Below are 23,713 nucleotides of genomic sequence, written 5' to 3'. Positions count from 1 at the left end.
TAAAGATAGCGATTGCATTTATGGTTACACTTGTTGCATTTATTGGATTGAATAGTGAACCTCCTTCGTATTTTCATGGAAATTTTCTTTTACTGCTCGCTCTCATACATAAGATTTGACATCTTAGCAAACAAGGGTATAATGAAATCAAGAAAGTAAGTAACAGCAAAGGCAAATTCTTTGTTTCATGAAGTTTCACAGCTCATCCGAGTCAGTCTCGGACTTAACGTTGACTTCGCTGCTGTCGTCATTCCCGCCGTCCGAGTCAGATTCATCGACGATAGCATCATGTTCAGTGGCAGGTGGTGCAGGGGGGTGGGGTTTCTTCAACAACAGGACGAGAAGGTTCAGCCAAAGGGGCAGGGATGTCACTAGAAGCTTGCTTCTGCTTCTTGGACTTCTTTTTCTTCTTGGGTGGCTCAGGAGCCTCGGCATCGCTGCTAGATGGCTTGTTGGCCTCCTCTTCCTCTAGTCTCTTTCGCTTCTTCTCCTCCTTTCTCTTACGCTTGCGCTCTTTGCGTGCAGCCTTGTCCTCCTGGGTCTCTTGCTCAATCTGCTCTTGCCTCTCCTTCTTCAGCCTCTTTTTCTCTCGTCGCTCCTTCTTCTCGCGCTTCTTCTCCTCTTTGCTCTTTTTAGAAGTGGCGGGAGACGACGGGGCTTCCTTGACAGGACCGGAGGCGAGGTCTTCGTTGTGTTTCCGCTTGGACTTTGTCTTCTTAGCCTTTTTGGGATGTTCGGGCAAGTCAGGCTCACCCTCCTCGGACTGCGCATCATGGACGGACTCAACATTGGTATTGGCAATGGGATATGGTGCTACCTCACCATTGGGCTCTAGGGCCTGTTTGGTAGTTTCAGTGGCTTCGTCGTCATCAGAATCTTCATTCACGAACTGAGAGCTTTTCCTTTGCGCCTCCAGTCTCAAGTTCCAGTTGGCACTTTTCTTAGCAGCAAGTTTGGGATCGAAAACCGCGCCTGGGTTGCCATTGGCCCGCATAGTCATGACTGTCCTCACGACCTTGCGCCACTTGTCTGCACATTGTTGTCGAGACCGCACATGACGCATCTCCTTGCTGATGTTACCCCATACAATGAGGCGCTCATCCAGCTCATACATGTCATTGCCTGCTTTGTCGGCAAGCATTGGCTTCATAGTATTCCACGTTGATTCCACGGCGTCAAGGAAAATCCTGGTTTCCTCCTCCCCCCATGCGCCTTGGTTCATGGTGCCCTGGTGCTCGAGCTTGTTCTTCCAGCGCTGAGTGACATCGTCATCACTGCGCCCAATGAGCTTACCAATGTAAGTCCATTTCGGACCATGTTTGGCGTGAAGTTCAATAAGCTCATCATCTTGTTCCTTCGACCAATCGTGCGCCTTTTGAGCCGAAGTTTGGAAGTGTCGGCGCATGAATCGGTACACAGATCGCCGATCACGGTCTGGAACGAGAGCGTAGATCTCATCCCAGAAGTCGCTTTTTAAGATCACATCCGAGGAGACTGGAAATTCGCCGCTCGCGCCACGCTCAGAATGCTGAACCATCTCGTCGAATTTGGCGCTAGCAATGCCATGCACGGTGCAAAAATTGAGTTTGTACGCTTCGATTTTTCGCACTTCTTCCGGCGTATAGAAGCCAATTCTCAAGTTGTCCTTCTCCCTAGTGCGTGAGCCTCTAACTCCCTTGGTCCTGCCTCCTGTTGTGGTGCTACCCTCGGGGTTGGGTGAGTCAGGAGCTGGGGTTTGTTTCGTGACAGCTGGCTGGTTTACAACGGGCGGCTCTTCTGTAGCCGGTAAGTCGGGAGTAGGTTGAGGAATGGACGAAACGGGGTTTTTCAATTCTTCCCCATTCTGCTTGTGAGACCTCTTCGTCGAGGACTTGGGCTTAGGCTTTGACAGAGTGGGTTTGCTGGGAGTGGGGGGAATTTGAACCGCAATTGCAGAGGGAGGTGAGTTGTTTGCTGGCGAAGCTGACTCGGCAACAATTTTTTTTGACTTGCGATTCTTCTTGGAATTTTGCTTGCGCACGGGTTCAGACTGTTCGGGTTCAGACTCGCGCTTTCGCTTCGAAGGCTTCGACATATTGGAGTCTATTTCTGCGGAGCGCTTTGCACCATTGGCTTCGGCAGTTGCCGGCGACAAAGCCTTGGATGCCGAGGAGAGACGTTTATTTTCCTTTTTCTTCGTTCCATCACCCATAGAAGAATTCGGAGTTTCGGGAACTGCCAGATTGCAGATGTTAGTGTTAAATCGCGCAAAAACCAAGTGTTTTCACTAACTGATATCCCCAAAATCCTCAGGGATGTCAGGAAATGGTTCAGGCTGAGACGATGTATTTCCCATGGCAATAAGCTGCGAGAATGAGTAGGGAGGGGAAGAGTAGATGATGAGTAGAAAAGGAGAGACCGAGGTTCCTCCAAAATTTACAGCCCACGAATGCGCACAGTGAGGCAATTTGGATTCACCGCTCAACTGACCGCCTACATGGAGCCAATCGAGTCAATCAATATCAATGGCTATTGTACGGAGTCAATGATCTATCTATATTATTGTAGAAAGAGATGGAGTACAATAGAAACAGTCATTTTTTTTAAAAAAAGAAGATCAAAAAGATTCAAGGTACTAAGATAACTTATTCTAAACATGCAGATCATAATTATTGGAGACTTCCACACAATGCCCATTGTACAACTTACTACATAGTGACTTCATACAACACTGCATAACAAGCGTATTCAGGCATTTGACATTTACTCGACATTTACTCAACGATGTGCTGACAGGTATCATGCTCATGATTGCATTAATAGTGTACATGCTAGTACAAAGAACATAAAAACTCAACTGCAAGTCGTAAACCCCATAGTTACTCCAGGTCCTACAGACAGTCACGACACAAGCTTCATATCCCTTAGGATTTTCGTCACTAGTTTCTTTTGGTCATGAGTGTGAAGATTTTGCTGATCTGTCTCCTGTAGACAGCGCCCAATTGCAATAGTGACCTTGACAGCGCTTTCTGCGGCGTTGGAGCAGTCCACCCACACCTTTCCATTGCGGCCAACTGCAATCTCAAATCCTCCCAAGCCCTCCAGTTTCTTTCCAAGTTCAGAAAGAACAACCAACCCTTCAATAGCATCTGTGTTCTCGGCAGAAGAAGAGCTTGCCCGAATCAATCGGGCCGCCATACCAGTCGAAACATCAAATATCATTCCACCTGTCAAGGGTCCCAATCCTCCATCGGCTTTGCCAGTTGCCGGGTTGACACAGGTGAGTTCAACTTCGGCGCCGGCGCCGACTCCTACGGACTGTACTCGGGCATAAACCAGCTCGCCTTGCTTCAACATTGGCCTTGTCTTCTTGGATGCGCCCTCAAAGGACAGCTGACCCAGAAGTGCATGGGCTGTATGTGGGGTTACCATGCAGTGGAAGAAATCAACGCTGGAGTGGTGGATCTGAGCAATGACGAAGTCATTGACGGTGGGAATGTATCGGCGGTTCGGGAAAGAAAGAAGCGAGACAGTGTTTCGTTTCGCATCGGTTGTCAACAAACCAGCTTGTGTTGCTGTTAAGACATGATTGGACCCCTTTGAAGAGGGCTGTGATAGGATGCGGAGGCCAGGGCCAAGTCGTAGAGGGTTGGAGTTGTTGGTAGGAAGATGGTCTTGAGGTACCTCGTCGCTAGGTAATAGGACAACCGGGGCGCTCATGATGCCGGACTGGATAGACTGTGTTCTGAAGATAGCCCAAGTGTAGGAGGCTCTGAGAGAAGAGGTTCAATGCTGTATTGCTGGATTTCTTTCATGCAGAGAGATTGTCTCCAGGGCTGCTTTTGCGCATTGATTCTGCAAAAGAAAACCACAATTCTTATCACCACGTGACTTATTGGATATAGACTTGACCATGCTCCATCCTAGCACTTGGCCTGGGACCGGCCTTAGAAAATATGAATAATTTGAGTGCTCTAAACTGATTCCAAGTTCTGATTTAGCTATGTCCGATGTTTATGAGATCAATCTGTCATGGAAAACTGTCAGTGTACGAAGATGTGTGGCGGTGCCTTTTTGAAATCGCCACAACCACTATCGATAAACACTAGCCACATTTGCGGCAGACGAAAATCTTCAAAAATCTTTTTCGATCGTTCCCCCTCAATCGAGATTTCCACCAATAACCTCCGATACCCCCGAATCTACTTTCACGCCGTAACGTGAGATCTTTATTCTTTTAATCCAAAAAAAGTACATATTTACAACTTCGACATGGGTGACGCTGCCAACAGTGCCCCCGCTGAGGCGGTGCGCTTTGCTATCGGTATCTCCTTTGGTAACTCATGCAGTTCAATTGCCCGCATCTCCTCTGTACGTCCTGATATTCATTCTTTGGGTTCAAGAGCGGCGACTGACGAATCTATAGGAGGGCAAAGCCGAGGTTATTGCCAACGAGGAAGGAGGTGAGAACAATGAAGCCCCACGATTTGAGAACTCGAATTAACATACTCAGATCGTCAAATTCCTTCCATCCTATCTTACATCGACGGAGAGGAGTACCACGGCACACAAGCCAAGGCCCAACTTGTCCGCAACTCGGCCAACACTGTCGCATACTTCCGCGATTTCGTCGGCAAGGAATTCAAGTCCATCGACCCTACTCCCTGCCACCAATCGGCCCACCCCCAGCAGCAGGACTCGACAGTCGCTTTCACCATCCGCGACACCGAGAGCGAGACCCCCAACACCGTCAACGTTTCCGAGATCACCACCCGTCACTTCCAGCGTCTGAGACGCTCCGCCTCTGACTATCTCGGTAAGGATGTCAACGCCACCGTTATCACCATCCCCACCGATTTCACCGATGCCCAGCGTGAGGCTCTTGTTGCCTCCGCCAAGGCTGCTGGTCTCGACGTTCTCCAGCTGATCCATGAACCCGTTGCCGCTGCTATGGCTTACGATGCCCGCCCCGAGGCGACTGTTACCGACAAGCTTGTTGTCGTTGCTGACTTCGGTGGCACCCGCTCCGATGTTGCCGTTGTTGCCTGCCGCGGTGGCATGTACACTATCCTGGCCACCGCCCACGACTACGAGCTTGGTGGTGCCTCCCTGGATAAGATCATCATTGATCACTTCGCCAAGGAGTTCATGAAGAAGCACAAGACCGACCCCCGCGAGAACGCTCGTGGTCTAGCTAAGTTGAAGCTCGAGTGTGAGGCCACCCGCAAGGCCCTCAGCCTGAGCAGCAACGCTCAGCTGAGCATTGAGTCCCTGGTTGACGGTGTTGACTACGGTTCCACCGTTAACCGTACCCGTTTCGAGCTTCTCGCCGGCAAGGTCTTCAGCCAGTTCACTGCTCTGATCGAGCAGGTTGTTAAGAAGGCCGAGCTCGATGTCCTTGATATCGATGAGGTTATCTTCTCTGGCGGTGTTTCCCACACCCCCAAGCTCGCCAGTCTGGCCAGCAACATCTTCCCCGAGAAGACCAAGATCCTGGCTCCCGCCACCTCTCTCACTGCCGTTAACCCCTCCGAGCTGTCTGCCCGTGGTGCTGCCTTCCAGGCTTCCCTAGTCCAGGAGTTCGAGCACGAGGACATTGAGCAGTCCATCCACCCTATGGTCACCGTCGCCCCTCACCTGACCAAGGCTATTGGCGTTGAGTTCACCTCCCAGACCGAGACTACCTTCCAGCCCCTCCTCGGCGCCGAGACCGCCCTCCCCGCCCGCCGCATCGCCCAGTACTCCGCCCCCAAGGAAGGTGGCGATGTCCTGGTCCGCGTGTGCGAGGGTGCCCGTGAGATTAAGGTCACCAAGCCCGAGCCCAAGGCCAAGGAGGACAAGCCCGCCCAGGGCGAGGATGACTCTGACTTCGATTCCGAGGATGAGGAGGATGAGGAGACCCGCGAGATTGTCTGGAAGACTGAGAAGCCCGTTGCTGAGCTCGCCGTCAAGGGCGTCAAGGCTGGCAGCAATATCGAGGTCATGGTTCACGTCAACCCCGATCTCGGTCTGCAGATCGCTGTCCGCGAGGTCGGCTCCCAGAACGCTGTCCGTGGCGCCGTAAACGGTTCCGCTTAAGTTTTTTTGCCTTGCAAAATAAAATAAAAAAAACTTGGATTTCGTTTATGGTGTGATGATGCATGCATGACTGATAGAGGTTGTGATTTTTCTTTTTGTCCACGATTTATACTGCAGTTATCGTCATGGAGTCTTTCCCTTTATTAGTTCTTAAATAGACTCAGTTATATGCAAACCAACCGATACTGGTTCTCTTTTCTGGCCAACTTCACTCTGCTAGGCCTTTCGGCGTATTAATCTGCGCTTGTCCTTATGCTCTCCAGGAACTATATATTCATTGTGAATCCTGGTGCTCTAAAAGCGTGGTTAACTGTTGAGTTCAAGATACATGACTGTATACAATTTGCATTCCAAGAATCAGGTAACGGTAGTAGAATTTATATTACAACTAGATTAAATAGGTTCGCAACTCAAAGCACAAATTCTTGCATGATTTTCCAATCGGAGGATCTTTGAACCATGGGATTCGTCAACAAATCATCCAAAGACGCTTGTGCCGTAGAAACATAGCCGGGCCTAAGGCAGGGAGAGTATTGCGCGAAGGATGCACAATTACCACCTTATATAGGAAGGCCGTAGATTGATTAGATGAGTAAAGATCGTGAGGGGTTCGTAATGGCATCAAGCGAGTGTGAGTGGTTCGATCTTTCAGGCTGCATCCGGGTCATTCAGATGCAGCTCGACGAGATCCAGTTGAAACAAGCGGTCTCCTGAAGAAAGAATAAACTCTCAAAAGGGATATCAACGCAGGGAGACAAAGTCGTGTGTAGGATAGTCCGGAGATCGACAGTTTCATGTCGACATTTTCAGGTGCTCCGGCTTGTTCTTGTCTAAATGAGGGAGCAGGCTTCTCATGGCCACGATACATCCATTTAAGCGTAGTTCGTGGCTTCCTTCTTCTGGCTTTTCACGCTGTTTGAGCGCTGCGAGGAGAAGAAACCACGGCGGCGCTCCTTGCGTCCACTGTATCCGCTGCTAGCATCTTTCCGGCCAACGGCACCACCGAGGCAGTACAACAAGCCCGAAAGGAACTGACAGGCAGATGCGGTCCACATAAAGGCGTATGCCTTGACACCCAAGGATGCGTCCTGGCCGTTACTCTTGAAAGCGTCGCGGCCCTGGACAAAGACAGCACTGTGAAATAAAGTTAGCATTTGGTTTCTGGAACAACTCCAGTTCCAATTGTAGAGATACATACGTCATGAGACAGGTCGTGATGACCTGGAAACCCAGAGCGATCAAGGTCAGGAAACCGGAGAAGTAGCCGGCAACGCGGGTGCAGATGGCCAGCATACCAGTGAAGAAAGAGCACACGGCGAAGAACAGACCGATGATGAGGAAGGGGAACATGAACCGTGACATCAAGAAGTAGTGGTTCGTTCTATAGCATAGTTATTGTTTAGCGCGACTCGGAAAATGATGATATATCAGTTAATGACCTACCCGATGAACTCACTAGGGACATTCTCGGTCGTGTCGAAGTTACGGTGGCTTGGGGGGTCAAATGGGAAATCCACATGGGTATCTCCGCAGTCATTCCTGCCGTCCTTCACTCCGCAGAGGTTCCAGAATGTCCAACGCGAAGTTGGCGGTGCGCCTGGGATATTTCCCGTGTCCGCCTGGATGAAGTAAATTTGGTTCAATGGATTGCTGTTGCGTGCACCTCCCAACAAAGTGAGGAAGATCAGTAGAATCGACGCTGCCATGAAAAACAGGCCCGTGAAACCTAATGCTGCTCCTATAGATGATAGGTCAGATCAGATGAAGGTGTTATATAGATTTGTTCTATCAGTGATCGGTCGACTTACTGCTGATACCCATTTTGTTTGGTGCGTATTGTATATTGTAGGTCAGACACTAGAATTTGAATTGAAACTGAGGGGCTTTTCCTCTTTTTCTTTCCCGAGGTTGATATGTTTTTTTTTTTAATGGAATGCGTTACACAAGGAAAGATGTCGAGAGATGAAAAAGAAGGTATCAGAATTTGAAGTGGAAAATGCTAGCTGGTATAAGGATGTAAGAACAGCCGGGGTATCCGGACCCATTAGAGTGTGTGATATAATGACGAGTGAGCATCATCCTCCTCTTAGGCTCTTCCTCTTTTGGTCTTTCTTTCCCTAAGAGAAGTATCGATGATCATAACGTCATGGTTGCACCTGATTGACTAGCTGTTTATAGTTAGCGTACACTCTACTTTAGGCGTTATACCAAATTGGGTTAGTTTCAGCGGTCCATGACGAAGTCAAGCAACTTTAGGAAGCCCAAAGGAAACGACGTTGCACCCTCCTCTCGCAACACCTCGCAACAACATTGGTCTTTATGGAAGAAATGTGACGTGTACCATCATCCGTGGACCATATTAACGTTTTTTTTTTCTGGTCTTATCCAGTTTTGCACCTTACCGGGGAAAAGAAAGAGAAGAAAACTTTGTTTGCCCAACCCCGATCCCCAGACTCGACCGAGGGTACCTAATACACCATTCCGAACCTGCCTTCCCGAACAACGTTGTAATGGCGACCTGGGCATACCCCCCACTGCCCACAGAGCAGATCAACCGTGAGGCGGACACTGCGCTGGTATGTAAAACATATATGGGCCCCTTATAGCAGATGATCTCTCTACACAGAGATCTGGTGGGCTGTAGCTATGATCCTTGAATCCTTGATCATTGGAGTGTGGAGCTTCTCTAGTATAATGCCAACATTTTCATCTTAGGCCCGAGAGCTAGAGTGGCTCTTGCATTCGTTGCAAGATACACTTGCCTCATTGAAGGAAGGTCTCCAAGAATGCGCTGCCCTCCTAGCTCCCCAAGAACCGGGATCAACCTTAGTACTGTCCTCGCTACGGTCGGAAAGTGTGAAGGGCTTCGTGACTAGAGTCGGCACCAAGGTTGTGAAAGGCGTATGTATTCCGAGTATTTTCCGAAGACCAATTGAATATGCAACTAACCCAATCCCTCTCTAGGATGTTCAACTTCGTCTTGCATCGCTCCCACCTCCTCGAGGTGCCCCTAGCACCCGACTAAACCTATCTCAGTCCCCCGAAGCTCCGGAACTGGTTCTTCCACAACTGGTGTCGGTTCGAGATCTCGTGGCTCAGAGTCTGGATATTGTGGATGTGAGCACATGGACAGGTGATCCTCTCAACGCAGGCTTCATTTTCAGTCAACTACACCTCTTGCTCGAGACGATCAGTGAGGCGCGACAAATGCTAAAAGGAGAAGGTGATGAGACGCGAGGCAAGTGGTGGGATACCTCTGCCACCGAAAACGTATGTTCGATTTCTTTGACACAAGTCCTGTAATATTTTGCTGATATATATGCTGCACCAGATGTTTGACCCTCCGCTTCCGCCACATCTTTCATTCCACCTCTCTATCACAGACTCCGCCCTAGTTCTTCTTCTTCGAACTCTGGAGTCTACTGCCCTTAATCACACACCAACCGCTTTTTCCTCGGATATCTCTCTGACCGGGTTTTCTATACGAGATCGGATATTCGGCTCGCGAGCGCCAAACCATGATGAGGCCGGTAGCCTTTTTCAATGGCATGGAGAGGAAGTGCGTGTCAAGGAGAAGGTCCGAGTGGAGAGTCAAGATCCCAGTCTGATGGCAGTCATGGCGAAACTATCGGCCCTTGAGCATGAGGTGATGCGTTGTGTTGCCGCGCTGCGGGTGCTCATGGGCGAGGAAGATACGGAGAGCGAAGCTTAATGACTTGATTGATACCCTGCTACTGTATTTGAATTATGAACAGCTGCTTATTGCAATACTTGATGTGGTTGGGTACTCGGAGTAGGGCCTTTAGAAGTAGTATTGAATGGGTTGTCATTTGAGATAGGTATTGATCGGCCATCTTGAAGCTACCTAGAGCTAGAACTTTGTCAAACGGGTGTACAATATATAATATAACAAAAGCAATTAGCACCCATTCTACAATCTACAATCTATACATCCATGGACATCCATGGATGTTAGTATAAGATCTTTGACACCGAGCTAAAACCGACCCAAGGGAACAACGAGGAACCAGCCAATCAGAGGCCCACAGTTTGTGATGGGCGCATGGTTGTCTTGGCATCAATTTTCTGGGCTCGGCCATTTTTCTTTCTCTCTCAACTTCTCGAAAGGGACTGTCGACAAGATCTGGAAAAAATGTTGTCCAGGTCCTCAGCATCAGGCGCGAGGCGGTCACAATCACGCGAACTATTTCGCACCTTTGCCTGCCCATCTGGATCGCGACAGCTCCGCGGACATGCCAACCATTTGACACCTACACAGCAACGCAGTCTTGTGCAAAAAGCCTCGCCTTTGGTCGCGTCCAGCGGCCTTGCACACCGAAGAAACACATCCGAATATGCGGCGTCACAATGTCACCCTCAGCGGAGGTTCGTCTCAGGCCCAGCAACCGCCGACTCGCCACCTCAACCCAGCCAATCCATCGAACCGGATGATATCAATACCCTGATTGATCGAATCGGGGAAAATGAGGCGGAAATGGTACAAATGCTTGCAGAGCTGGAAATTATGGGTGAGGAGGGCGAAGCAGACGAGCTCACCGACCTGATCCGCCAGCGAGACCAACACACTGCAGATTCATGGGTACACAAGATTAAACAGCGCTTTGGAGATGAGGTGCCAGAAGGGTTGTTGGATGATGCCGAGCTTCAAATATACGCCCGCCTTTATGGAGAACCGATCATTCGGCAGGAAGTTGAGTCAATCGTTGAGAAAGAGGAAGATCTGAGCTTGCTCCGCGAAGATGGACAGGGAGGATGGGAGGAAGTCGATCTAGACGGAAGCGCCGCAGAGGAAGATGCTCCACTCGTCTATGATATGGATGTTTCCCCGGAAGAGCGGGAAACAATTGCCATGCAACGGACCAGAGAAGTGGCAGAGCAGTTGGGCGGCGAACTTATGCTCGAAGAATTCGAGAACGAGGCAGTTCCCGACTCTGCTCCAAGAATGCATCCGCTCACTCTCGAAGGCAAATTCGGAACTGATCCTACAACTATCCATCTGCCCAAGGACACTCTGACTGGTCCCATATCGGTCATTCTGTCGGAATTCTCCAACAAGCACATTTCCGAGACTGCTCGGCGCCTGTTTGGAGGGCCAGGATTGCCCCATTCGAGTACAACGGCGCCTCCCCGTGCCCAGTTACCCCAGCTTCCTGTCGCTCTTCAGGCTTCCCAGCGTCAAATGGGAGAAATGGAGGCCAACGCATACTTGGCAGCCTTGTACCCTGGAATCTACGCATCGACACTTAGTGTTATGGTTGAGATTCGCAAGCGATTGGGTGTCGATTGGATCCGCCGCCTTATCGCACAAGAGGGTGGGCCAAACGTTCTCGATGCCAGCGGTGGTGGTGCTGGCATCCTGGCCTGGAGAGATATCATCCGCGCAGAATGGGAGCTCATGGTGCCAGACCATCCCGCGGGAGCCCCCATCCCATTTGGAAGATCAACTGTGCTGACAGGCTCCGATGCCCTTCGTATGCGCGCTGCTATCATGCTGGACAACACTACCTTCCTCCCACGACTACCTGATTATGTCCATGTGCGCGAGAAGCCTACAATTGATGACTCGCGGAATGCCCCTAAGCGCAAGCAGTACGATGTGATCATCGCACCGCACTCCCTTCTCGGTCTTGAAGAAGAATATGAGCGTAAACAGCACGTGGAGAACCTGTGGTCTCTTTTGAACCCCAACGGGGGTATTCTCATTCTCCTCGAGAAGGGCCGCCAGAAGGGATTCGAGGCTATCTCTGGAGCCCGTGAGATGCTCTTGAAGCGCCATATCGCAAGCCCCGGCTCTACCGAATACGACAACTTCCTCGAAGACCCCGACCAACGCGAGGTCATTGAGAAGGAGCGTGGAATGATCGTCGCCCCCTGCACTAACCACTCAACCTGCCCAATGCACAATTCTTCAGGTGCTACAAAGGGCCGTAGGGACTACTGTCATTTCGAGCAGCGATACATTCGCCCTCCATTCCTGCAGCGCATCATGGGAGCGAAAGACCGTAACCACGAAGATCTCAAATTCAGCTACCTCGCCGTGCAGCGCGGCGTAGACCTACGACAAGAGCAAGCAATTCGCCAAGGTCCTGAGGCTACAGATGCCGCGTTCGAAGGATTCGAGGACCCCGAGGAGTCTGATATCCCCAACAAGACAGCCTTCAACACTCTAAACCTCCCCCGTGCCGTTTACCCACCCATGAAACGCCGCGGCCATGTGATCTTCGATCTCTGCACACCGGCCGGCAAAATCGAGCGCTGGACCGTTCCCCGCTCCTACAGCCGACAGGCCTACCGCGACGCCCGCAAATCTCATTGGGGAGATCTGTGGGCTCTGGGAGCCAAAACCCGCGTTCCGCGCAACCTGAACCTTGGCGATAAGCATGGCGAGGGTAAGAAGGAGCGCCTGGCTCGCCGTGCGGCGACCAAGGATTCTATGCGTGACGCCGAGGAAGAGGGTGAATTTGAGAATGAAGGAGAAGAGGAAGATGAAGAATATGCGATTCATGACTCGGATATTCCTGATGTCCCTGTCAAGAAGAGGGGCCAGCATATCCCCAGTTGGAAAAAGCATAATGATAAAAGAAGGTTCGTCAGGCTTCCAACAAGCGTTCTGCCGACGAATAAGTGGCTTTGGTTTGGCGCAATTCTTTTGTGAATTTGGAGGTTCGAAAACATGTACTATACTACTAACTGGCAGCATTTGGCATTGGGATTGGGGACTGGATCTTGTTTGTACACTAGGATATTATTCTCGCACTTCTACAGATGTAAATATAGCATCCTCACTCTAATCAATGTTTGATACGTATTTGTTTTATTGATCCAGTATCGGAAGCGCCATTTAGCCTGAGTAAATCCTCTTTTCTCCATTTAGATAGTCCTGATGGAGGCCATTGGGGGTCCCATGAAGTCCGCTGTGATGAAGCCTAGTCTTGCCACGACCTAGGGGGACTGTGTCAGGCCAAAGAAGCGTTGGTGGTCATCGGAGACCTTTCCTGGGTGGAACCGTGCAATTAACACAGGGTGTTTAAGAATGCACCGGGCGTGGGAGGCATTGATGCTCTGGGGAGATAGTCGCTGGCTTTAGGCTTGGTGTTTTTCTAGTCAGAATTGGCGAAGCACACATAGTCAAGAACGACGTGAGTAGAGATCAGACAAAACTCCCGTTAGAACCAAAGCTCCTAACAGGCTAGTCGTTTCTCGTAATAGCAGGTATTCTTATCTTGCAAAGTGACACCGCTACACTCACTGCGCAGCCATACTCTTTCGCAACTGCCTTTGCTTCTGGGTACTTTGCAACTCCAATCGATCAACCGCGAACTTGAGTCGTTCTTTCTTCTGGACGAGTCTCCTCAGCTCTGCTGCCTTGGATGCTGCTGCATTGCCCGACGAGGCAGCGCCTGACCCCGCCAAATGACCCCGCAATGAGCTGCCTTGAGGCTGGCTCCGAGTAGCTGATGACCGGCCCTCAGGCGTGGAAGAGAGTCGACCTTCTTGCAGGTCGCATTTCGCCTTGAGGCCTTGTTCGCGGCGCGCGAGCTTTTCAACGTGGTTCGATGACAGTGTGAGGAGGTGGGCGATGCTGGGGGTGATTTCGTCAAGGAGGGGATTGCTGCGCTTCGCGCAATGTAGGCTCAGGGAGGAGCTCAAAATGCTATTCAAAAATACATGGTTAGATCCATAGTTTCTCGTTTCTTCTCTGGAATGGAAGTTGGGAAGAACATACTCGCGTTGTTTGGAGGACTTTACATAGACGAGGGAAATCGTTTACGCCCGCATCGAGGGTGGATATAGAGCTGTCCAAAATCTGGAGAGAGGACTGTAGTGAGGTAACCGAAGAAGACAATGAAGCTGCCATAGTGTGGGATTTGAAGCTTTGATTTGGAGATGATTGTTTACAATGGTCGGGATAGATCGGGCTGTAAAAGCGGCATGACACCGCCTTTAAGGCGGCGTGGCCTCGGGACCGGGCAAACCTCCCAAACCTCACTTCTCCTCTTCCGTCCTCCTGCCTCACCATCCTCCCGAACGCCGAATTCTCTCCGCATTCGATTCACCTGTCACAATGTCTCTCCTCGGAAAGAAGTTCCCCGGCGCTATGGGTACGTGTTTTTTGAACCTCGATTACGACCTGTGGAGAATGATATGAGGACCAACGACTGACGCATATGTTCACTTACAGCCAAGCCTATGACTCCCTTCTTCGCTGCCGGTACGCATACCCTTTAAATCCCGAAATGTCCTGACAATCCAGAACGCATGGATTGCCAGCTCGGAATACCGCACCCTCCGAGCGGTTGTTGATGGAACATTACTCTGACGATTCTCCTCTCCAGGCCTCATTGTGCTCTACGGTGTCAACTCTCTCCAGAACGCTCTGTCCAACAGTGAGTCCTCTCCGCGCAGCTACACATAAATCATCGACGAGTTTCGGGGTCATATGCGACACTATCCCCAACACGACATTCCGATGAGCGTTTGCGAGCATAAACAACTAACCTTCATATCCGTACAGCCGCTCAGTTCCAGAACGACCCCCGTAACCCCAACGCTAAGCCCGCTGGCAAGGCTGACCACTAAATTGGGTCGACGATGAATGCATTTTGAGGTCCCATCCGCTCGTTGAAGAGGAGCGGGACGAACCGCCGCGATGTGTGGGTGGACGGAGATGGCCCAGGTCATCAATGGCCGGCTTGCATTTTCTGTGATTACTCTGCGGGCAGTTTGCCCCTGTCCAAGCATATAGAGTGTACCCACCTCGATGGGTGACTTGGTTCAATTCACAAGCTGTACCAGTACCATTCTGAGCAAGGCGCTTTTTCCCTCTCGTAGTGTCCCTTCTGCTGGATGATATTGCATCAGTCAGAGCAAGGAAAGTAACTTGAGCCGAGTATTCCGGAGCTTGTTGTATTATAGGTAAAGCTATATGGTTTGTGGACTGTATACTTCACATCCGCTTATTGCTACACTATTTCACCTAGGGCCAGACTTCTACGTCTTTGCGACCGTGCAATAAGTCAAAATTAGCCTTTGCTTTCAATGCTATGTCATTTAAATTTGATTGTAACAGCTATCCATCAAAATACCAGCAGTAGGGCTTTAGTGCCGCTCAGCGTGAAATCTTGCATCCAACACGCTAAACCCGATCGGGCAGCCAGTTTTCACCAACTCCGCCTGGCCGAAGGACAATCATTTTCCGACCTCAACTCCGCAATCACCCCCGATTAAACACGCCAAAATGACCAAAATGGCAGGCCTTTTCCGGCCCAAGAAGCTTGATCTTTCTGGATTTGTCAATACCCGCTTGATTCGGGACAACAACAAGCGCATGGCCTTCGAGCAGACTGAGCCCGAGCGGTACGAACCCTGTCCTTCTCTTAGATGTTCTAGCTTGACCGAGGACGGATATCCCGAGCTGGGAAAACCTGGCAATTGAGACGCAAAATGCTGACTCTGTCTTCCTTCGCAGACAAGCTCTCCGCTACATGATCCGCAACACCTCTCTTTCTGGCCGTGTCCGCGCACAGGCTCAGCTCCAATTGTCGCAGATGCACGCCTATACTCGCCCCACGCAGATCAAGAACCGCTGTGTGGCATCAGGCACCGCTCGCAGTGTCTTCCGCGACTTCAGAATCAACAGAGTGAGTCAAAAACCCCGGCCAATGGCCGCATCTTGCCCGAGGCTTTTGATGTCATATCGCTAACACACTGTCTTCTTCTGCAGTACCAATTCCGTATGCAGGCTCTGGCTGGTGAACTCCCTGGTGTGAGGAAGGCCAGTTGGTAATCGTATCGGTGCTCTGTAATATATGGACACATCTGGTTGAATTGTTTGCACGATGGCGTTTTCTTCTTTGCTTCCATTGGGTGGAGGCATGTACAGTATGCAATTCTCATTTGTGGAGAAATCAAATCTTTCTTTGTCGTTTTAGTTCCTCCGACCAAACTCCACTGCTCTCAGTGTGTTCGTATTGACTGTCCTGGCATCGCTTTGGGCCTGATCCTTGTTTGCTGATGTCGTGAGATCAGGCTTTCTTTGTTTGGTGTTGAGATCCTTTCAATTGGGTTGTTTGCTTCCTTCCATCATGACGATCAGTTGCAGATCAGCCTGGCCATTCTGATTGATACTTGACCGGTAATCTCATCATATCAGCTCAGCGGCGTCTCTCAAGAAGATTTCAGTTATAGATCTTCAATACCAGTAGCAAGTCAGGGTCACATCATCGTCGATCATTGAGCATATGGCCAGCTTGTCGATGTTTGCCATAACTACATCGTCGCTGACTGTTGCCCCGTCGCATTGAAGAACCGCGGTGCCTTCCAGTGTTGCTTGTGTGATACTCCCCTCTTCCTTTCTCTCCTCTTTCTTCTTCCTCTTCCATTTATCCATCACTCATCTTCCCCTCCTGTCCCTTTGACTTTCTTCTTAAATCAATATCACACGTTGATTTGAAGCCTCGCCACAATGAACGACGTTCAAGCAGACTTCCTCCCCGATGACATCGTCTGCCCAGAAGACCTGCTGGGGCTTGGGTGAGTTTTCCCGTAGTTTTCAACGTGACATCTCAGCCTTGTGGTCTAACAGTATATGGAATGACACAGGTTCGTCATCACCAAAGATGACAAGATCCGGTACATCGCCGCCCCGGACCAGGGCCCTCGCTACAAGATCAACCGAAGTGACCGCATGAACAAGGTCCATATCGAGGCCCTCCATAGTTAGTTAATCCTCAGATCCATCCCCATCGTAGGCGATGGGTTTCCTGAATCATTTGGTGCTAACCACTTCACAGAGGCGATCCGTACCTGCATCATCGACCGGCTCCTAGGAATGGGAATGCATTTCATGAAAATTCCCAAGGGTAGCTCACGACAGGCCCCCATCATGGTGTCGGGCAACATCACCACTGCACGTCGAGTTGTTGTTTTCTTCGGCGAGACCATTGAAGACCTGGGCGTCTTCTCGTACCGTGACGCTTGTGACGATGGCATTTCTTTCGGTTCGATCGTGGGCTTTGCAAAGGGTCTGCTCGGTGAGAATGCTCAGGATTCACCCAATGCTCTCATCCTTGCGAACACTGGCCAGACCGTCTGGTACAATTCAGGTTGTTCCGCCATGACTGCCGACAGTTTCCATGGTCAACACCGCGGCTCTGCTGTGGAACGCAAACGTCCACTGGATGCTTCTCGTAATTTGATCGGCAACGGCTCCATCGGTGAGCATGTCGAGAATATCTTCCATCAAGTCTTGATGCGTGGTCATTTCCGAGTCGGCGCCATGATCGACATAATTGGCATGTCTGAGGGCGGCCATGCTGCCATGACTTACCTGAAGAAAAATTGTGAGTATCTGATTGCATAACATAGTTAAGGATTGCTTACTGACATGGCCCCTAGGGAGTTTCTGGTCGCCCCACATTTCCTCCCTCTCCCTGATCAACCCTGAGACGATTGATAGCACGAAGAACAAGACTGATGACGTGAAGGACCCGGATACATTCGCCTGGTTCATGAAACACCGTTGTCGTGCCTGGGCCCTCTGTAGTAAGCCGATCGGCACACTTCTGCCTGGCCTTGAAGACCTTCATGGTTGCCACACGTACTCTTCCGGCGAAAGCACAAAGTCGACTTGCATGATCACTCGTGGTGTGGGACACATCTTGACCTGGATGAACATTATGCATTACTCTCCAATGGCGGTGGAGAAGTTTGATGCGGTCCCTGGCGAGGACGATCCCAGCGACGAAGCTCTTCTCGCGTCATTGCTCGACGACGTAGTTCCGGAAATCCCTGGCGGCAAGATTGAAGTTCACAGCCTGGAAGTCATGAACCAGATTAAAGACTTCCTGACGGGTGTCACGTTCACCAAGGAAATGGTTACCTTTTTTAATGACAAGTTGTCGTTTGTTGACACTGATGACAACGAAAGCGACGGTGACGGCGAGGGTTCCGCCGCTTATACGGTTGAGAACAACGATGCGTCTGATGCTCTTCCTGATGTTCCGGAAGCTTCTCCTGACACTTCTCGTGACGGTCTCCCCGTTCCTGGTGTGCTTCCGGGCACTTCTTTTGAGCCCTCTGCTAAGCCCTCTTCTAAGCCCTTTCCTAAGCTTTCTCCTGCGGCTTCTCTTGAAGCATCTCCTGGCGTTCTTCCTAACGTTCCGGCCGAAGCTCTTTCCGTTCCGGAAACCCCGACGCACTACGACGACGTAATTGTCGGCAAGACTGGCCCGTTCAACCTCAGTGATCTACAAGATATCCGAGAGGACGAGCAAGAAGATGAAACCCTCTAGGTGGCCCCTGCTTCCTTATAAGGCGGCGCTGTGGGTTGGGTTTGTCTAGGGGGTGGGTTGTCTCTGGAGTTTGTTTCCCGATGAAAACACCGGATGAGATTGCTTTTTATTTTATTTTCTTGAGGTTTTCTCGCGCCCAGATGGCTGTTCTTTCCTCCTATTTTAGATGAAAATCATAGAAAAATCATAGAAAAAAAAAAGGGAGGAAACCACGTAGGTACTACCATCTGCTGAGATAGCGAATGATTGAAACTTCTTATACTAATCTCCCTGAGAACTTTTATTGTATACGAGGTAGTTAGGTACATATTTATAGTTATGTAGTCAGGTATGTATCTTTGGGGTATCACGAAGGCACCAAGATCATAACCCTGACCGGCCTACAGCATATCAGATTAAATATCTCCCTTGACATATTTGAAATTTCTCTTTAACAAACATCGGAACGTCACATTAAGCATCTGCCAGGTGGATTATACTCCTGATTCACGGGCCAGTGATACAATGGCGAAATTCCAGAGATTCCCCAAGGATCAAACCTGTTCTCGGGTATGGAATCGGCGAAAACAGGAGACCACGAGCCAACATATATCAACTATTTCCGAGACGGATATTTTCCTCCCCACAGGGACAACAGTTTTGATCGAATAAGAAGAATCAAGAATCAATGCCCGAAGGTGCCCAGGCGATCTCGGGAGAAAGACCATTTCCATCGAGTAAGCTGATAAAGCGATAAGGCGGGAATCGCCCGCGGATTTCAACGTCGGAGACATCGGCGGTGCCCGACGGTCCCCTCACGGCCGGTTCCTCTCTGCTTTGGTTAATGCAAGATCGATATTCCTCAGTATACTGGTATCCAGACACAGAGAAAGCAGAGGGGAATATCGTCTTCCAGTATGGCGTATGGCAAGTGTGACTGCCGTTCTGCATCTACCACCGTGTCTGGACCGGTTGACTGGTAATATCCAGATGTCCTGGAATAATGGCTCGGCAGTGGACCAGTGGATATTCCCTTGATGTCCCTGGATCTCCCTTTTGCTGGAAGTGAAATCTCGTCTACCCCAACGTGGGACCCCGAACTCTTTTTTTTTTTTCTTTGGTGGCGTATTTATATCTCCCCCAATCCCCTTATCTTTGGGCTTTTGCCCCTCTTATCTTCTTTGTCTTATCTGCACAGCTTTCTTAAATCTTTATATTTCATTGGGTTTCAAGTCTGAAGTATAGAATACACAAGAGTCATGGCAACTAACCTCCCCTCCATTGCCGTTGTCGCTTCATCACGCGCCGTTATCTCCGGCCGTTTGACCTCTGCCACTGTGGTGATCTCACGGACAACCGGTAAAATCACCGCTATCTTTGATTCCGTGATTCCAGCATCGGAGTTCCCCGTCGATACTCCTTATACCGACTATTCCCCCATGTTTTACTGCCCGGCCTGGTTGATGCGCACGTTCATCTGAACGAGCCCGGCCGCACAGAATGGGAGGGCTTCTACACAGGCACTCAAGCCGCTGCCTTTGGTGGTGTGACTACCGTCATTGATATGCCTCTTAATGCTATCCCGCCCACTACCACCGTGAACGGGCTGAAAGAGAAGATCCAGGCTGCACAGGGCAAGTGCTGGGTTGATGTCGGTTTCTATGGCGGTATCATTCCCGGCAATGCAGGCGAGCTCAAGGCTCTTGTCCAAGAGGGTGTCCGCGGCTTCAAGGGTTTCCTGATTGACAGTGGTGTAAGTGAATGATATCAGCGTCGTGAGTTTTCGAATCAGTGTTAATACCGTTTTAATAGGTGGATGAGTTCCCCGCCGTCGGCAGAGAGGATATCAAAAAGGTCATGGCCGAGCTGGCCGATGAGCCAACAACTCTCATGTTCCACGCCGAGATGGAGCCACCCATTACTGAATCTGTGGGTGACGAAGTTCAGACTTCTGATGCGCCTGCAGACCCCGTTGGCCCTCTTGAGGCGTACGCAACTTTCCTGGCCTCGAGACCCTCCTCATTCGAGACCTGCGCCATCGAAAGTATTCTATCTTTGGCTCATCTTGCTCCCAATCTGCCTCTGCACATCGTCCACCTCTCTGCAATGGAAGCCATCCCCTTGTTGCGGGAAGCCCGCGCCAATGGTGTCAAGATCACCGCCGAAACCTGCTTCCACTATCTCTCCCTAGCAGCCGAGGAAGTACGCGACGGCGACACCCGCCACAAGTGCTGCCCGCCTATCCGCTCCAAGCTGAACCAAGATAGCCTGTGGGAAGAGCTGGAGAAACACACCGACGACGGCGTCATCAAGACCGTCGTCTCTGACCACTCGCCCTGCACACCAGACCTGAAGATGCTCCCAGGCCATATCCCCGGTCACTGTACCAGTGGCAAGGAAGAGGAGAGCGGTAACTTCTTCTCTGCCTGGGGCGGCATTTCTTCCGTTGGACTGGGTCTGCCCATCTTCTGGACAGACCTCAGCCGTCGCAAAGGCCTGACCTCTTCGCCAGAAGACGAGAACACCAAGAACGCCCTCCAGGACATCGTCCGTCTCTGCTGTGCCAACACTGCTGCCCAAGTTGGCTTGCAGTCGCACAAGGGTGACCTGGTTGTCGGCTTTGATGCTGATATTTGTGTTTTCGATGACTCTGCCGAATGGACCGTCGAGCCGAGTACCATGCTCTTCCGCAACAAATGCTCCCCGTACCAGGGCCGTACTCTGCGCGGCATGGTCCGCGAGACCTGGTTGCGTGGTGAGCGAATCTTCAGCCGTGACCAGGGCTTCGATAGTCAGTCGCCGCATGGCAAGCTGCTTCTTGAGAAACGGGTTTGAAACATTTCCCGCTTAGTTCTTCTTTTTTCTTTTACCCACAATTGGGACAAGTTGACATCTCGGCAGTTCGCCTTGCTCCTTTCTGGATACTTCTGCCACTTTACATCTCGATCTCGACCTGTGAGATCGAACCCTCTTGACGAGCACTAATGATCACGCAGCATCTATAACCCGTTAGATTAATGACAGCGCATTGTAGCTTTAGGGATAGAATACCGAAGGCAATCAAATGAATCCATTCAAGTCTTAAAAATACATGTAGAGTCATTATTATTAAATATATTGAAATACTATACAAATCCATATCAAAGACTCTTAACATCCTCCCCATCCCTCCCCTTCTCCCACTTCTCCCTAACCCTCCTCCTGACACCCCCATTAACCCCTTTCCCCCAGATCTCTTCCTTCTCCGCCCCAACCTCGACACCCTCATCCACACCCTTATCCTCCTCCCCAACAGCCCCAATAACAACCTTCCTTTCCCTAACCCCCCTCTCCTTAACTCTCGCCCGATCCACCTTCCCAATATACGTCCAATACAAAAACGACTCCGCAACAGCAACACTCAGCGCCGAAAACAGCCCAAGAAGAACCTTAGCCGCCTCATTTGACAGGATCTGCGGCGTCGGGAACCGAGTGAGCGCCGCGTACACGCCGAACCCGGTCACAAGCACCGAGATGAAGACGCTAGAAACAAGCGATACCGTCAGCGTGTCCTCTTCTATTCGGCCGTCGCTTGTGTAGGGTGACGTGTGTGGATCCGCGTGGTCGGCGTTTGGTTGATAGTTTGGGTTTAAAAGGCGGTTGTAGGATTCTTGTTCTGTTGCGGCGAGGAGGCGGGCTTTTGAGGCGAGATATTCGGCGCTCTGGGTTGTGTTTGAAATGTTAGGATCTGGTTTGGTGTGGTTTCTATGCATTCAAGGAAAGGAAAGGAAGGGAAAGAAAGGGCAGGGATGATAGGGTTGTGTATAGACCACGTACGGGCTCTGGCTTCTTTGGCGGCGGAGGAACGTAGACTTTCGTTCCGCGGAGGAGGGAGCTGAGGACTGTTGGGGTATGAGAGACATGCTCTTTGTACTCTGGGTCTGTTTGAAGGTATCTGGCAAGTCGGATCAGTTGCTCGTGGGCTATTGGGCCTTGTGCTTCGAGTGTGGTAGGCAGATTTAGCTCCTCGTGGCGCGAAGCCGGAATAGCCTCGAACGCGGCGAGGATGCGATCCGTCGTAAGAAGAAGGACCATTCTGATACCAATCCCACGAAATTAGGGGAATCAAGTCGAATGCGTTGAGGTTTAGTTCATCGCAGGGGAGAGATAAAGCGGAACCCCCAAAAAGTGGGCAGTTAAGCTCCTCCTCCCCACATCGTCATATCTTCATCTCATTCTCTCATTCTCTCTCACACACATCTTTGCGACCATGGCGGACTCAAAGAAGAGGTAAATTCCAATTCCCATTCTATATATCTTTACAGAAATCGCATTCGATCTTCAATCCCCCCAACCTCAATCCCATGCCATCCACAGAAACAAGGAAACTGACCCCTCCACCCAGCACGGTAACAACACAAACCAACCCGCGCGGGATCCCCGTCGCACCCTTCATCGACAATGTCAGCGACTACGTCTCCTCCCGCGAGGAAGTCGAGCCTACCCTGCGCTCCTTCCAGGAGATGATCTCCAAGTACCAGTTCATGGAGGTGAACACCCAGCGCCGCGGCCAAGGTCTGCGGGAGAAGATCCCCGATATCAGGAAGACGCTGGAGATGGTGCGGTTCCTGCAGCTGCGCACGGAGGTAAATGTCCCTCCCCCTCGCATCCGTGACCCCATTCATAAAACGCAATTCGGAGAGAAAAAGTGCTTCGTGAAGCGTCGGTCCATTGGAGAAAAAAAAGAACGAAACTGAAACTATAATCGGGAATATCAATTCACTAATACAATGATCTTGTCTAGTCCAACCCTGACTCAGACCTCGAGACTAACTTCGAACTCAATGATACCCTTTACGCCCGGGCTGCGATCTCCCCTGCCGATGCCGAAGAGGTCTACCTCTGGCTCGGGGCGAATGTCATGTTGGCGTACCCGCTCGGCGAGGCGGAGACCATGCTGGATGAGAAGCTCAATGCTGCGGAGTCGAGCTTGCAGAATTGCGAGGAGGATCTGGAATTCTTGCGCGAGCAGATTACGGTAAGTTCATTCGGTCTGCGAGAGGCATATATTGGCGTTTTTTGTTTTTGCTAACGCTAACTCTTTGCAGACATTGGAGGTTGCCACGGCGCGTGTGTACAACTGGGATGTTGTAGAAAGGCGTAAAGATAAGGCCGATGGCAAGGGTGAAGAGGAAACGAAAAAATAAGAACCGCCCTGGTGGCTGAATGTTTCTGAAGGGATTTACTGGATATTATAAAAATGTTGCCAATGTCATCGATTATGAATGGTCTATTATCTTCCAGGTTAAATGTCAAGGGAAAAAAGAAATCAAGGAAATCATAACGCATAGAGAAACATTGAAATGAAGTAGTGGATATTAGAA

At 50.5% G+C, this 23,713-nt stretch overlaps 15 protein-coding genes across 15 annotated transcripts; 8 read left to right on the top strand and 7 right to left on the bottom strand.

Annotated features, from left to right (window-relative positions):
• Positions 1–292: 292 nt before the first annotated feature.
• Positions 293–2,335, bottom strand: N7516_004182 (MYB DNA-binding domain protein; the record flags this gene model as incomplete). The annotated part of the gene is made up of 2 exons (XM_057216902.1): positions 293–2,214; positions 2,272–2,335. The coding sequence occupies 2 exons, from the start codon at positions 2,333–2,335 to the stop codon at positions 293–295; spliced, it is 1,986 nt and encodes a 661-aa protein (XP_057078785.1).
• Positions 2,336–2,880: 545 nt separating this feature from the next.
• N7516_004181 (exosome non-catalytic core subunit RRP40) lies at positions 2,881–3,699 on the bottom strand (the record flags this gene model as incomplete). Its single annotated transcript, XM_057216901.1, has 1 exon — positions 2,881–3,699. One exon carries the CDS (start codon positions 3,697–3,699, stop codon positions 2,881–2,883), a length of 819 nt encoding a protein of 272 aa, XP_057078784.1.
• Positions 3,700–4,251: 552 nt separating this feature from the next.
• N7516_004180 (ribosome-associated complex protein SSZ1) lies at positions 4,252–6,057 on the top strand (the record flags this gene model as incomplete). The annotated part of the gene is made up of 3 exons (XM_057216900.1): positions 4,252–4,350; positions 4,406–4,442; positions 4,493–6,057. 3 exons carry the CDS (start codon positions 4,252–4,254, stop codon positions 6,055–6,057), a joined length of 1,701 nt encoding a protein of 566 aa, XP_057078783.1.
• An 872-nt stretch (positions 6,058–6,929) lies between these two features.
• Positions 6,930–7,878, bottom strand: N7516_004179 (SUR7/PalI family protein; the record flags this gene model as incomplete). The annotated part of the gene is made up of 4 exons (XM_057216899.1): positions 6,930–7,191; positions 7,256–7,438; positions 7,501–7,795; positions 7,866–7,878. 4 exons carry the CDS (start codon positions 7,876–7,878, stop codon positions 6,930–6,932), a joined length of 753 nt encoding a protein of 250 aa, XP_057078782.1.
• A 689-nt stretch (positions 7,879–8,567) lies between these two features.
• On the top strand, positions 8,568–9,769 carry N7516_004178 (uncharacterized protein; the record flags this gene model as incomplete). Its single annotated transcript, XM_057216898.1, has 4 exons — positions 8,568–8,633; positions 8,773–8,958; positions 9,022–9,327; positions 9,389–9,769. 4 exons carry the CDS (start codon positions 8,568–8,570, stop codon positions 9,767–9,769), a joined length of 939 nt encoding a protein of 312 aa, XP_057078781.1.
• A 441-nt stretch (positions 9,770–10,210) lies between these two features.
• Positions 10,211–12,733, top strand: N7516_004177 (tRNA methyltransferase RSM22; the record flags this gene model as incomplete). The annotated part of the gene is made up of 1 exon (XM_057216897.1): positions 10,211–12,733. The coding sequence occupies one exon, from the start codon at positions 10,211–10,213 to the stop codon at positions 12,731–12,733; it is 2,523 nt and encodes an 840-aa protein (XP_057078780.1).
• Positions 12,734–13,323: 590 nt separating this feature from the next.
• N7516_004176 (DASH complex subunit SPC19) lies at positions 13,324–13,936 on the bottom strand (the record flags this gene model as incomplete). Its single annotated transcript, XM_057216896.1, has 2 exons — positions 13,324–13,695; positions 13,805–13,936. 2 exons carry the CDS (start codon positions 13,934–13,936, stop codon positions 13,324–13,326), a joined length of 504 nt encoding a protein of 167 aa, XP_057078779.1.
• Positions 13,937–14,070: 134 nt separating this feature from the next.
• N7516_004175 (F1F0 ATP synthase subunit i) lies at positions 14,071–14,693 on the top strand. The gene is made up of 4 exons (XM_057216895.1): positions 14,071–14,180; positions 14,261–14,290; positions 14,415–14,465; positions 14,594–14,693. Exons 1-4 carry the CDS (start codon positions 14,144–14,146, stop codon positions 14,656–14,658), a joined length of 183 nt encoding a protein of 60 aa, XP_057078778.1. The 5' UTR covers positions 14,071–14,143; the 3' UTR covers positions 14,659–14,693.
• Positions 14,694–15,316: 623 nt separating this feature from the next.
• N7516_004174 (mitochondrial 37S ribosomal protein uS14m) lies at positions 15,317–15,865 on the top strand (the record flags this gene model as incomplete). Its single annotated transcript, XM_057216894.1, has 3 exons — positions 15,317–15,435; positions 15,548–15,719; positions 15,803–15,865. The coding sequence occupies 3 exons, from the start codon at positions 15,317–15,319 to the stop codon at positions 15,863–15,865; spliced, it is 354 nt and encodes a 117-aa protein (XP_057078777.1).
• Positions 15,866–16,270: 405 nt separating this feature from the next.
• On the bottom strand, positions 16,271–16,468 carry N7516_004173 (uncharacterized protein; the record flags this gene model as incomplete). Its single annotated transcript, XM_057216893.1, has 1 exon — positions 16,271–16,468. The coding sequence occupies one exon, from the start codon at positions 16,466–16,468 to the stop codon at positions 16,271–16,273; it is 198 nt and encodes a 65-aa protein (XP_057078776.1).
• A 75-nt stretch (positions 16,469–16,543) lies between these two features.
• N7516_004172 (uncharacterized protein) lies at positions 16,544–18,371 on the top strand (the record flags this gene model as incomplete). The annotated part of the gene is made up of 4 exons (XM_057216892.1): positions 16,544–16,611; positions 16,681–16,796; positions 16,872–17,420; positions 17,476–18,371. The coding sequence occupies 4 exons, from the start codon at positions 16,544–16,546 to the stop codon at positions 18,369–18,371; spliced, it is 1,629 nt and encodes a 542-aa protein (XP_057078775.1).
• A 657-nt stretch (positions 18,372–19,028) lies between these two features.
• On the bottom strand, positions 19,029–19,301 carry N7516_004171 (uncharacterized protein; the record flags this gene model as incomplete). The annotated part of the gene is made up of 1 exon (XM_057216891.1): positions 19,029–19,301. One exon carries the CDS (start codon positions 19,299–19,301, stop codon positions 19,029–19,031), a length of 273 nt encoding a protein of 90 aa, XP_057078774.1.
• Positions 19,302–19,609: 308 nt separating this feature from the next.
• N7516_004170 (allantoinase alX) lies at positions 19,610–21,185 on the top strand (the record flags this gene model as incomplete). Its single annotated transcript, XM_057216890.1, has 3 exons — positions 19,610–19,709; positions 19,754–20,103; positions 20,163–21,185. 3 exons carry the CDS (start codon positions 19,610–19,612, stop codon positions 21,183–21,185), a joined length of 1,473 nt encoding a protein of 490 aa, XP_057078773.1.
• A 305-nt stretch (positions 21,186–21,490) lies between these two features.
• On the bottom strand, positions 21,491–22,424 carry N7516_004169 (TMEM199/VMA12 family protein; the record flags this gene model as incomplete). Its single annotated transcript, XM_057216889.1, has 2 exons — positions 21,491–22,051; positions 22,167–22,424. 2 exons carry the CDS (start codon positions 22,422–22,424, stop codon positions 21,491–21,493), a joined length of 819 nt encoding a protein of 272 aa, XP_057078772.1.
• A 175-nt stretch (positions 22,425–22,599) lies between these two features.
• Positions 22,600–23,536, top strand: N7516_004168 (tubulin-binding prefolding complex subunit PAC10; the record flags this gene model as incomplete). Its single annotated transcript, XM_057216888.1, has 4 exons — positions 22,600–22,619; positions 22,735–22,975; positions 23,134–23,367; positions 23,438–23,536. The coding sequence occupies 4 exons, from the start codon at positions 22,600–22,602 to the stop codon at positions 23,534–23,536; spliced, it is 594 nt and encodes a 197-aa protein (XP_057078771.1).
• Between the last annotated feature and the right edge of the window lie 177 nt (positions 23,537–23,713).

This window comes from Penicillium verrucosum (genome assembly GCF_028828655.1).
Source record: "Penicillium verrucosum strain IBT 35672 chromosome Unknown utg000001l_segment0_segment0, whole genome shotgun sequence".
In the NCBI taxonomy this organism is placed as follows: Eukaryota; Fungi; Ascomycota; class Eurotiomycetes; order Eurotiales; family Aspergillaceae; genus Penicillium; species Penicillium verrucosum.
Note: the sequence above shows the minus strand (reverse complement) of the source record. Positions and strands in the feature narration are given on the sequence as shown.

Excerpts from the sequence above, each read along its gene's own strand:
- N7516_004175 (XM_057216895.1), top strand. The coding sequence starts at position 14,144 with ATGTCTCTCCTCGGAAAGAAGTTCCCCGGCGCTATGG. Across the intron at positions 14,291-14,414 it reads GACTCCCTTCTTCGCTGCCG|GCCTCATTGTGCTCTACGGT; the intron begins GTACGCATACCC and ends TCTCCTCTCCAG. Across the intron at positions 14,466-14,593 it reads CCAGAACGCTCTGTCCAACA|CCGCTCAGTTCCAGAACGAC; the intron begins GTGAGTCCTCTC and ends ATATCCGTACAG.